The sequence below is a fragment of the Lycorma delicatula genome, chromosome 9 (assembly GCF_047948215.1).
Source record: "Lycorma delicatula isolate Av1 chromosome 9, ASM4794821v1, whole genome shotgun sequence".
Classification (NCBI taxonomy): domain Eukaryota; kingdom Metazoa; phylum Arthropoda; class Insecta; order Hemiptera; family Fulgoridae; genus Lycorma; species Lycorma delicatula.
In genome coordinates, this window is record NC_134463.1 from 80,309,012 (window position 1) to 80,321,507 (window position 12,496).

At 29.2% G+C, this 12,496-nt stretch overlaps 1 protein-coding gene across 4 annotated transcripts in view; it reads right to left on the reverse strand.

The window, feature by feature from the left end:
• LOC142329829 (dual specificity mitogen-activated protein kinase kinase 4-like) overlaps positions 1-11,614 on the reverse strand; it is a 43,350-nt gene extending 31,736 nt beyond the window's left edge. For 2 of the 4 annotated variants that reach the window (XM_075374690.1, XM_075374688.1), the window contains exons 1-2: positions 11,340-11,614; positions 8,560-8,647 (exon numbers count right to left, since the gene is read on the reverse strand). In XM_075374690.1, coding sequence (XP_075230805.1) covers positions 8,560-8,647; positions 11,340-11,382 — 131 coding nt within the window. In that variant the 5' untranslated portion in view covers positions 11,383-11,614. Of the gene's footprint in view, positions 1-8,559; positions 8,648-11,336 lie in introns of all 4 variants that reach the window. The other 2 variants (XM_075374689.1, XM_075374687.1) reach the window with 1 other exon arrangement.
• Positions 11,615-12,496: the final 882 nt, after the last annotated feature.

Below are 12,496 nucleotides of genomic sequence, written 5' to 3' on the forward strand. Positions count from 1 at the left end.
GGAGTAAAAGATGTATGTATAGGCTAGCCCCGTGGAGATGCCAATCCCCATAGTGTTAAAGAGTAAGAGTCCCAGTCAGGGATTAATGGTGATGACTTAACAGATGAACTATCAATTAAAAACAAAGGCAATGCATTCTAAACAAGATTATAGTTTTGTTTAAAATAGTTTAATAAACAGTGTCTTTAAACAGCATAATAATAAAATTAAAATAAAATAAATAATTACTTTTTATTAAAACATTTATCTGATTTATTGTTATTAACTCGTTACTCTTCTAACAACTTCAATTTGACTTACTACAAAAAAAAAAAAAGATTAAAGGGGGAAAATCATGAGCAGGCAAATGCATTCATAGTGTATTAGATCTTTTAAATGAAAAATTATTAAATAAATATTACATGATGCACAAGCAAGATCTACTGTGTTCACAAAAATTAAAAAGATGCCATACCCCCAAGCTGGTAAATGAAAATCTAGGTTTCAGTATGTCAGGAAACTGCTCTCTCAATTGAGCTACCAAGTTGGATGGTTTTGTAAAACCATGGACAATGAAGTTTTAAAATTAGCGCAAACATTCTTTTTAAATGTTTATAATAAATACAGTAAACAAACAGTTCATTTAAATTATCCACATTCATTTTTATAGACAATATTTATCAAAATCAATCAAAGTCAAAACAAAATAACAAAAAGAAATTAAAAAAAACCTTTTGGTTAAAAAAGCTGAAATTTATAAATATAATGATGTATTTGTTTCATTTAACTCTATAGGGGCAGAACTTAAAATTTTCTTTTTCTATTCTGAAGCACTGATTTTATTTCTCTATTTTTATAATAAATTTAGGAGAAGAGAGATGTTGTCAAACCTTCTATATGTAGGTCTTTTAATTCTTTAATGCAATCTTGGCAAAGACATCATAGATTTACTGCTGAAAATTTAATGACACTGCATTTACCTTGTAAAGTAAAATAGACAGACCATAATCATACTGAAACTTCTTATAAAACCAGTATTTTTTTTTCTAGTTATCACACATTTTTCTTGAAATTGTTTTTGAACATGATTCATTAATTTCTTAATGTCAATTCAACAAGGTTTACTTCATTTTCAATTAACTGAACAGGATTTTTTATTAAATCTGAGAATCTATTCTTAAAATTGAAAAAAGTCTGAAATATTAATTTAAAAATAATATTTGCTTATTTGATTTTAGTATAAATCTGCTCTAAAATAATCTTCAATTTTCTTTTCATTTGTCTTTTCTGAAGTCTAGCTTCTTTTGTGCTGTAATTTTACTTTTTCATACAATCTTTCTCTATTTTCCATAATCAAAAACATAAGAATCATTCCAGGAGTAAACCCATACACCTAATATTTTCCACAAAGCTCTTTCCTTCATTAAATACTATAAGTGTACTATGAATAGCTATTTTAAATTTCCTTACAAAAAAATATTTTTATGTAGTTATATATTTTTAGTTATATTTTTTTTAATTCAAAAAGTAGTGGGGAAAAATGAGTTTAGTGTTACAGACAATTGGGAATTTTATATGTCAACAAACTGTACCGAAGAATTACAGACTTGTGTCTTTTGATGTGGTTTCTTTATATACTAGCATACCTGTTGAATTCGCCATACATACAATCAAAAGTAAATAGGAGGATATTCAACAGTTCACCAATATAAATGAAGAAGATTTTATTTGCAGAATTAAATTATGTATAAATAACATGTTTTTCAAATTTGAGGATAAATTTTATGAACAATGTCATGGTTTGGTCATGGGAATGCCTATTTCTGCATGTTTGGTAAATTTAGTGATGGATTTGTAAATCCCACATAATGGCCAAAGTGAGGGGCTTTCTGTAAAAGATACGTAGATAATATTTTATTATGTTTGCCAGAGAACCAAACTGAGGAAGTACAGGATGAATTTAACAACTACCATAACAACATTAAATTCACAAGAAAAGTGGAATATAATAAATGTTTGGTGTTTCTGGATATGATTATATCCCATTAGAATAGGAAAATATACACTAGGTTCACTAGAAGACTTCTAGCAGATTACTGTCAGCTCAACCCATGTCATATAAAAGGGCTGCAGTAAAATATTTTTTAGGAGAGTTCTACTGTTTACCGACCCAATCAACAGAAGGAAGGTTTAAGAGAAAAAATCTTTTGTTAAAAGATAATTCACCCACAAAACTGTTAACAATGTTTACCGATAGGTTTTATAGAATTATCAGTTCTGAAGGTAATATAAGCAGCAACAACAACAACAACATGGGAGTTACTGTGGGTGATGAAAACGATTGTAAACACTGTATAATCAATCCATACATCCAGAATTTGTCTGAAAAGATTAAAAAATGTTTTGAAACAAAAATTGGTGGTGTTTAAAAACTTCCAACGATTTGAACCACTTTTTCTCTAAACTGAAATCGCCAAATGAGAAGCTTAAACAGTCTAATATAGTATATAGCATTCGGTGTTAATGACTGCCAGGGACAGTATATAGGACAGATCATGCAATATTTAATATTTAAAAAATTGTTTCTTATCCAAACACGAAAAAGAAAATAAAGATAGTTAATATGAGTAAGTAAAAATTCTGGATTATGATTTAATACCAGGATATTGGTGCTATAAATGATTCATATTATTAAATATAAAAATTTTATTAATAACAGATCAGATATTAATGGATTGGATTGTATGCTAGGATTGGATTGTAATGTAATATAATATTTTATTTAATTTGATTGCTGTGTGGGGGGTGGAGTTTGTTTGTGGAGGGTGTTGAGTGGGTTTGCGATTTGTTTTGGTTTCCATGTTGTGGTTGATTGATGGATGGTTTAGATATATTTATCAACTGCATCACTATATATGGACTCATCCAATATTGCTGCACTTAAGATTGATTTTTTAGGGTTTTTTTTTTAACTGCACTTGATAAAGCCTGCTAATTGAAGGAGAAATGTTGTAATTTTACTTACTTTTCTCTTAATAGCATTAAAAATTATTGCATCATCAAATTAACACTGTTAGGACTTTGATTGGTACAACGCTGTGATCAGCAACAATTTACACAAAACAGCTTATGATTAAAGTAAATGAAGTGATCTACCTGTTTTTCTTCTCTTTATCAAACTTTTTAATAACATTGCTAATGATACTGTAACTGATAGACAAGCTTCCAGAGGGAAGAAACTGGGAGGGAAAATGAAGAAGAATCTAGAAGAGACAAAAAGGGATTCTTTTTAGGAAAGGACTTGTAGAAAATCGTTAGTGTAGACAAAGTAAATTATTATGCTTTGACAATCAAAGACCAGGTCGGGTATTGGTACTGTAGTTTGAGATACAAATATGGCCAGGGACCACTGGAGTGACAGCTGTTTTCAAGTTTATTAGTTCTGTGTGCAATAAAAATGATCACAGTGTCCAGAAGCATTTGGAGTGTATGTAACACAATCAGTGAAGAGTGCGTTACAAGTATTCAGTTTTGGACAATGGTTGAAAAATTGAATTTATAAGAAATTCTTTAATAAGCTATCTCTCAATATCCTTGTCAATCTGCAAACATGTGACAATATCTCTTTCCTAAGAAAATACTATTAGTTAGTTACCTTTTCCTACAAACAAAACTATTTTTTCATATTTGTAGATTGCCCTTGTTTATGATGTTAATCACAAAACAAATACTGAAAAGACAATAATATAGAAGATAAAATTAAAAAAAAACTATATAATAAATGAAACAAATAAATGAAAAATAAATCCTTAGAGGAACCTGACCTCTGGAAGATGGATCTACTGATTGGGGGAAATGAAATACCTCTCATGAACTGACAGGTACTGTTGCTTTGGCGTTTGGCTAGTGGAAAAAAGCTCAATAAAATATTACCAGGACTTCCAAACACGGGGGTTGGTCTGGGGGTAAACAGCTCGACTACAAAAACCAGTACTGTTAAACAAAGCAACAACAAAACTTTGAAGTTGATCCAGGAATTGGAGTTACAAGACAGAACTGAAAAGCTGTATGAATTTTGGGCCCTAGAAGATAAAATCACTTTATCAAGCAGTAGCTGCAAAAGTAACTCAAACCTAATCACTGCATTTTTGTGATCCAAGTCAAGATTTTAAGCATGAACAGCCCAACAATCTTTTATGGGTTTTCTGTTGAGAAAGAAATATCTTCAGAACTGGCTTTGTAATAACTAAGTCAGAGGTAGCATTACAGTATTTACTTTCTACTCACAAAGACTTTTGAAAATAGCAGTAGAGAAAGGAACCAGACAGATAACTTTTGTCAAATCCCATGCATCTGTTTCCTCACATAGGAAGACTATGAAAAAAAGAATATCTTCTATCAGGAACTAGAGAAAATACCTGAGAAGGCTGACCCAATGTACACCAAAATCATATTAGGTGATCTCAATGCAAAGAGATTTAGACGTATTTCAGCAATCGGGCAGTGTTCCTTATATTTAGAATGCATTTGACAAATTTAGCATTCTACTTCAAAATAGAAATTCAATGAACAGGATTTCCACAAAAATATACACACAAAAGTAATTGTATCTCCAGGTGGAAGTAAAGTCAAATCAAGCTGACTACATTTTGGTTGAAAGGAGAAACAGACTTTGACTGAGAATTCTAAAGGACCAGAGTACGGATCAGACCACTCTCTTGTGAAGAGAACCATAAATATACAAATTACGGAGGAACCACAGGTCAAGAGCAAAATGAATTATTTTTAACAACACAAAGTTGAAGGAAGAATAAATTGGAATGTAATTTCGGTAACAGATTGACAATTATCTGAGGAACTCTATTCAGAATAAATTGTAGAAGAAAATTGAAATAGGATTAGATCAACCCTGACAGAAGCCGCTGATGAGGTTATTAAGAGGGAGAAGGGAAAAAGAAAATCTGGTAAGTAGGAATGTAAAACGACAATTCATTAAAGAAAGAGAGCTAGAGATGTTATGGCTACAAGATGCTAATCAAAAAGATAGGAGAGAAAGTTTTGATATTATCAAAAGATAAGAGAAACTGAAGTACTTGAGGAGGTTGACACAAAAGCAAGAGAACTGTTCAAGTCAATTTAAGAAAAGGTGTCAGACTTCAGGAAGCCTATGGCAAAGATGGTAATTTACTAATGACCAATGAAATATTAACAACTGCTGGACTGAATATTTTAATAAACTGTTCATTTGCAAACCACCAAATCAACCGGTCATTACTGTTAAAACGAAAGTAAAAATGTTCTCAGAACCACAAACCTTGTAAGAAATTAGGAGTCTAATCTGTAGGCTAAAGAAAAATAAGAGTGCAGAAGCAGATACCAAAACAGCAGAAATGTTGAAACATGGTAGAGAAAAGCTACAAAAAAGTGTTCACCAGTTAATCTATAAAACATTGAAAGAAGAAAAGTTACCTGGAGAATTGAAATCAGCAATAATCTGTCAAATATATAAAAAGAATGATAAACAGATTGTATTAGTTACACAGGAAATTTTCTTTTTAAGTTTTATGTATATGAACCTCTCACTGGAGGTTCATATTAGATAAACTCCATTGACAACTGAAAGTGTAGATAGGGGAATATTAAAGCGGATTGAGACCAAATAAATCTACTAATGATTAGATATTTATTCTGAGGAAAATCATGGAGAAAGGATGGGAATTTGATAAGAGATATGCATATTCTATTCATAGATTTCTAAAAGTCCTACAATAGTGTCACTGGTGAAGTAATGCCTGACTAATTCAACATCAAAAGTCGAAGTAAATGGTATAAATGAAAAATTCAATTATGACAGCACTGTAGATGAGAGATGAGATTTTATCAATTCTGTCCAATATGGTAATGGAGAAAATTGTCAAGGAATTCTGAAAAAAGTACAGTGGAGTAATTAATGTAGGGGTACTTGATACTCAGATGCTAGCATATGCTTTCGATCTGGCACTGCTAGATGAAACCAAGAAGGAGCTTTTTTACTAAGATGGTGGAGGTGCTTAAAATAAATACAAAGAAAGTAGAACTAAACATCAACCAGGGAAGTATAGAATACCTCTTAATTTCAAGGAACAATGGTAAAAAAATGAAAGAAACCCCTTAACTTTGAAGGTAGGAAAAGGGTAAAAAATTCAAATATTTGAGCTCGGTCTTTACAAAAAGAGGAGTTCCAAAAATTAAAGCCAGAATCACTGCAACAAATAGAACATTTTTTGCTTTAAATCATGTATTCAAAACTTAGCCTTATCGTAAAATACTTAGCTGGGACTGTAAACAAGACAATAGTTTGGCCAAGATTTCTCTATGGCTGTGAAACACAGACACTCAGAAATATCACAAGACTGGCTAAAAAAAAATCTCAGTTAATCTATTTGGACAAAGACCATATAGGCAGATCAAGACCAAGGTGAATAGATCCAAGTAGTTTTGACTAGAAGTTCTGCTGGTAGAAAATTGGAAAGAAATGGTTCTGGATAGAAACTACTGAAAGGAAAAGCTGGATAATTTGAATAGTTTTTTAGGCCTACCCTTGAAGAAGAAAATTACATATTAATATGTATACTCAATATAAATAGTAAAAATAATAATAAAAAATATATATATATATTTTTTATCTGTTTTTAATAATAAAAGAAAATAGCAACACTTAATATACAATCCATGAACAGCTGTAAGAAGCTTGCAGAGCCCATCTATATTTATAACCCCCATGTGACTGTTTAGTCAACTGAGAGATTTAGAAGTTTCCAGTTCACATTTTTTTCCGCATTCAATGTTAATTTGGTCACACTGTTATAATATATTATCTTAAAACAATCCATTAAATAAATTTGCTAAATTTGAAGCCAATAATTAATTAAACTTTAGGTCCAAAAATCTTAAAACTATACTCCAAAATGAACACAATTTAGAACTTTTTATTATACAAATGACACAGATTTAATATCTAGAATTGTTTCATTGTAATTAAATTTAATTAATAACAGAAAAATTATTCAGAAACAATAAATGGTAAAACAAAAAACGTTGCACTGCTTCACATCATACTAAGTCTATTGCAATAAATTCTCATAGCAATGGCTGACAAAAGACTATGATCCAAATAACAAGACACAAATAAGTAATTTTTATTGATTTCAAATGTAATTACACTGCACAAAAAATATTTAATACAGTACCTATATTTAGTAATTTGGTTAAATGTGATATTTGATTGTTTAATTACCTAGAAATAACACTCACATAATCAATAAAATATTGATTATTTTTTCTATGATGAACATTTGAAAAAATGAATGTCAGAAATCAAACCAAGCAACAGTCAAACAAGAAACCAGCATGATCTCTATATAAAACTGGTTGTCCAGTTATTTTACTATATAAAAACACACCAAATTAAGAGCAAGCTAGATGTAAGATTATCAATTTACATGGTAAATAATTCTTGAATCAACTGATTTATCATGTTATTTAAATATTATTTCAGATAATATTTAAAGAGGCTGCATTACCTTTATCATACGTTAGAACTGATATTTGTCATAATCATTTCAAGTTTACATTGATACACTTAGCTTGCTATTAATTTGGTGAGTATGTGTGTGTGTATGGTGTGTTAACAGTTATCTTACAGAGATATGAGAATACACAAATAACTACAACTATATAACTTTTAAGGAACCAGACATTCTTGTAATCAAAACTTTGTTCGCCTGGCTCTAAACAAATTCTACAAATTTCAAAGGAATCACTTCCAGTTCCAGAAATTCCAGGTCCACACCACTCCTTGGTTCCCAGTACATCTTTCACCATATCTACAGGTGTCCCTTAAGTTTTCTTACATATGAAAGATAATTTTTTTTTTTATGAAAACCATTCTTATTTTTTCTTCATATGTAAACTTGTAATGAAACTGTAGTTTCCCATAATTATTTAATAATAAAAATAATAATGCTGCTAATACTGTACTATATTTTCCTCAATATATTATCTAGATATTCAAGTTCTTTACTTTATGGTTTTTTATCTTCCAATCCTTTGTACATCTAACCCAAAACATTGATATTGCTTATTTTATTTATTAAAACTAATTTAAACATTCTTTAGTATATTTACATTTTTAAACTTCTAACTTTTAAATTAAAATTTTTTTCATATCAAATTTTTCATACTAAAGGCTAGAAAAAAATGTAGCATCTGTGGGAATCTCAGGATGGCTAATTCTTAGCCATCAATATAATAGAATACTGTCAAAAAAATGGAAAAAAAATGAATAATATGATGGAATCAGATTTATAAAAAAAAAAATCAATAAACTGTGGAAGACTACTGAAAATTGCTTCCCTCTTTTTTAACCACAATATTTAAAAAATTACAACCACAGACATCCAAGCTAATTTTTAAAATATGAAAAAATCAAATGACCTTTTTACAAAGCCAATTCAAGCATAACACAATTATCTGATAAAAAATAAATCAAGTAATCAACATTGAAAGATAATCACAAAAAAATAATTTAGAATAACTCACCAAACATTTTCAGTAGCTGCATCATCAGCAAAGTGATTTCTCGGAGTTGTATGAAATAGAGGTATCACTAGTTTACCTCTTTTTTCAACTAAAAGAAAAGAAGGAAAAAATACACATATATAATAAGAATTATAATAAATAGACAATAGTAACTTCAGTTATTAATAAATAAACAAATAAATAAAAACCATTAAATAGAAATTCAGCAAATAACTAAAGTTTAACTTAATATTTTCAATAATTTTACAGTACTTTTTCTATTAAAAAAAAAAAACAAGCCACATCATCACCTTTAAGTACTGCCAAATTTGTGAGATACTTTTAATCACTGGTGCAATGGCACGTAATACACACAAACAAGGAGAATGTGATGAACTGCTATGTGATTATCTCAGAGCACATTGAAGCATCACTAATGACATTATTAACCTATTTGTCAACTTACTGTGTCCCAAATGCAAGCAGCAATAATCACTTGAATACAGAAGTGCATGACTCGAACACTTCAAACAACTTTTCTAAAAATGTATGTGAACTTTTCCTTATGTGAATACAGAATTTAATTTAATTTAATTTACATTTTTTTTATAAAATGTTACATGTCACCACTGTGTTTAGTTGCACCAGTTTGGTTTTAAGTTGCTCATCCTACATAATGAGGCAAAGCCTAGTTTTGTAGGCAGCTAACCACTTAGTCTGATCAAAAAATATGTTTAAAGAACATTCAAAATCTGAAAGGATCAAAGCTTCCATGGTGGCTACCCAGCTTATTTATTAAACATGATACTCCTACATTACATGATATGACTAGAAACAAAAACTAAACTAATTTATTAATATGATAAAGAAGAATCAGTCTGACGGTATAGAAACATGTAGAACATATGCCTACTAATGCTTGTGTTCTTAAATGTTCTCCAATTTAACAAAGCAAATATTTAATTTCCATAAATGTTCAATACACCCCCTGTTAAATAATAACCTTCTTTACACCCTCCTAAAGAAAGTTCAAAATTTATTTATTTCAAAGTTATAGGACAATTTTATTACTACTTTCTAAAGTATTTGAATAAATAATGAAAATAGACTTTTAATATATCTTAACATATTAACAAACTTTCAGCATTGTTTTAGAAAAAAAATTGTCTACAACAGTCATTTCCCAGTTTTTAAAAAATATTTTACATTGCAGAAGTAACAAAAAGATTTAAAAAAGTAACAAAATAAGTAAAAAAGGCATTCAATTTAAAAAGGCATTTTTTACTTAGTAAGTTTGGTATCAGAACAGCTGTTTACAATTTGTTAAATCATACCTTACCAACCATGAAACAAATAGTTCAAATTAAATCTTTTAAAAAGAACATCATGTAAATTTAGGTTCTCACTTAAATATGTAGAGCCGGAGTCTTAAGGAAGTATTCTTAGTTCCTTGCTTTTCTACTGTTTATTAATGCTCATTATTACACATTCATTCAAACAAAACAACTGTTTCTACATCTGAAGACAATTATTTAAAAGGAACTTAAAATTCTATTTTTGCAATTCAAAAAATTATTCAATGGATGTATTGTAACCATCCAACTTTAAATATATCTGCAATATATAACAAATACTCTAATGTAACCCCAATATAGGCCCAAAAGAACTTTCAAGCAAAAGCACATAACCATGATTGTCATCAATTTTAAATGCACATGTTAAATGTATACTTTGGTCACTAATTTAATTATTAACATTATGAAGAATGGCTAGGTATATTTTTTACATTTAGATCAGGAAAAGCACAGGTACAAAAAACAAAATAATAAGAATATTAGATTAATCATAAAAATGTTAGCTTATCACAAAAAAATGTAATTACGAAAATTCAGATAACATTGAAAGTAAGGTATCACTATACCAATGACCACACTGTGATATACGACTAAGCATAGTTCTAAAAATCTATAATTTACATCATTCCCTTCATTATACTATATCAAACAAATGATTTAAACAAAGCTATTGCTCAAATTTTGTATGACAGTAAGATAATTAACACAATATCCAACACTATACAAAAGCCAACCTTGTTATCAAAAAGTTCAAACAATATTAAACTTGCAAATGAATTAAATATAACAACAAATGAATTAAATATAACAAACACAATATATTAAATGAGAAAAAAATTTATTAGATTCAGTATTTAACACATAATAGAGGGGGTTTAAACTACTTGTTTATTAACAGCTGTAACTCCACTGAAGCCTGGAAAGTGCCTACAAAACATCTTCTGGAAGGGCACAATTCTGTATATTTAGAAAAAGTTACTTTAAGCAACATATTACAATAATCCTTATCCTTTACTTTTATCATTTCCATATCAAGGAAACCATGCAATGAGTAATGAGGTTACATACAGTAACCAAAGATGTGGTTTTATGCAGTTTTTTAAATTTTATATTACAAACCTTTTTAATTGCTGTAATAAACATACTGAAAACACCTTCCATTACAATTCAAACACTCAATTATGTAAATCATAAATCTTGTACCTCTGAGGCACATAACTAAATCTAACTAATAAATCTTTAGCTTCATTACAAACAAAAATTAATTACTGGGTGATAAATAAATAAAATACACATACCACCTAACCTTTCACGTACTTACAACTAAGCGTTATTCAATTAACACTTAAATAATGAAAAGGTTAGATTAACATACAAAATAAAAATGACACACATAGTAACTGAGAAAGATGAAATATAATTATCCCGACGAGTAATATTTACCACCTTGAGAAAAGCGAGAGGCTGAGTTTCCTTGACTTTCCGCCATCTTGTCTTCCTAGTCACAGAAAATTTAAACTTTATAAAAAAAATCTTAACTTATGTAGTCTCATTTAGTTGTTTTAAATCAATTCTTATTACTCTCAGATTTCTTCCCATAACTAAAGCATGTCGTGAAAGAAAATCATATAAACTGACAGAAGGAATTCGATAAACATATTGCTGTTTATCACTTCCCACTTCGCTCACTTGTGTACATATACATCATTAGAATAACAACATCTGATCAGTCGACAAACATCGGGCAAATACAATCGAATCGAAGTTCAAATTACTAAAACTCGTTGAACAAAGTTTATTACTTGGAAAATATAGGTGAATACATTTTTTCTGTTTAATAGGAACAAATGTAGAATAATGTGTGTTTTATGGAAGGCACACATTTTAATAGAACGTTATATTTATTAGACAGTAGATAATATATTATAAATCTAATTCAATTAGTATTTTTGTTGCATTATTTACACCTATTTAGCATCTAAATAACTTATCAGGTTGGCAATTATTACGTTTCACTGAACTACAGCAAAGGACAGGTGAAATCTAAGATGGGGTATTCCACCTCTCTGCTCAGGTTTATTAGATTCGTATATAAATATAAAAAAATTCTTTTAAAATATTGATAATTTCTCTTCTATCCTCTATTTTTTTTTTTGTTAAGAATGGTAAAAAGTTAGAAATAAGTCTTAACATGTTATGTATTTTTAATGGTAAGTATGAAGCGTGAACAAAGACTAGACTATGAGAGATCTGGCTTCAAAAAATTTCTTGAATGAAAATGTATAAGAATGGGTTTGGCTATCCAGGGAGATCAAAGGCCATCTCTTATTTTTAAGAGTAAGAGACGAAAAAACACTCCCCATAAAATTACAGATAAGACTCCTTAAAAAAATGTTGATTCAGGCCAGGTTTTTTTTAAAGACTAAAATCCACGTTTGCGTTTCTTTCTTATCAGATCTGCTTGATTAAAAATAAACTAAAAAGACAATAATCTTTTCTTTGGAGATAAAATTTTTCTTCTTTGCAATGAAGAATGCAAAGTACGAATTTTCTATTTTTCTCACGTGTTAAAAAAGGGAAATATGACTTGTTTCGGATTTTTC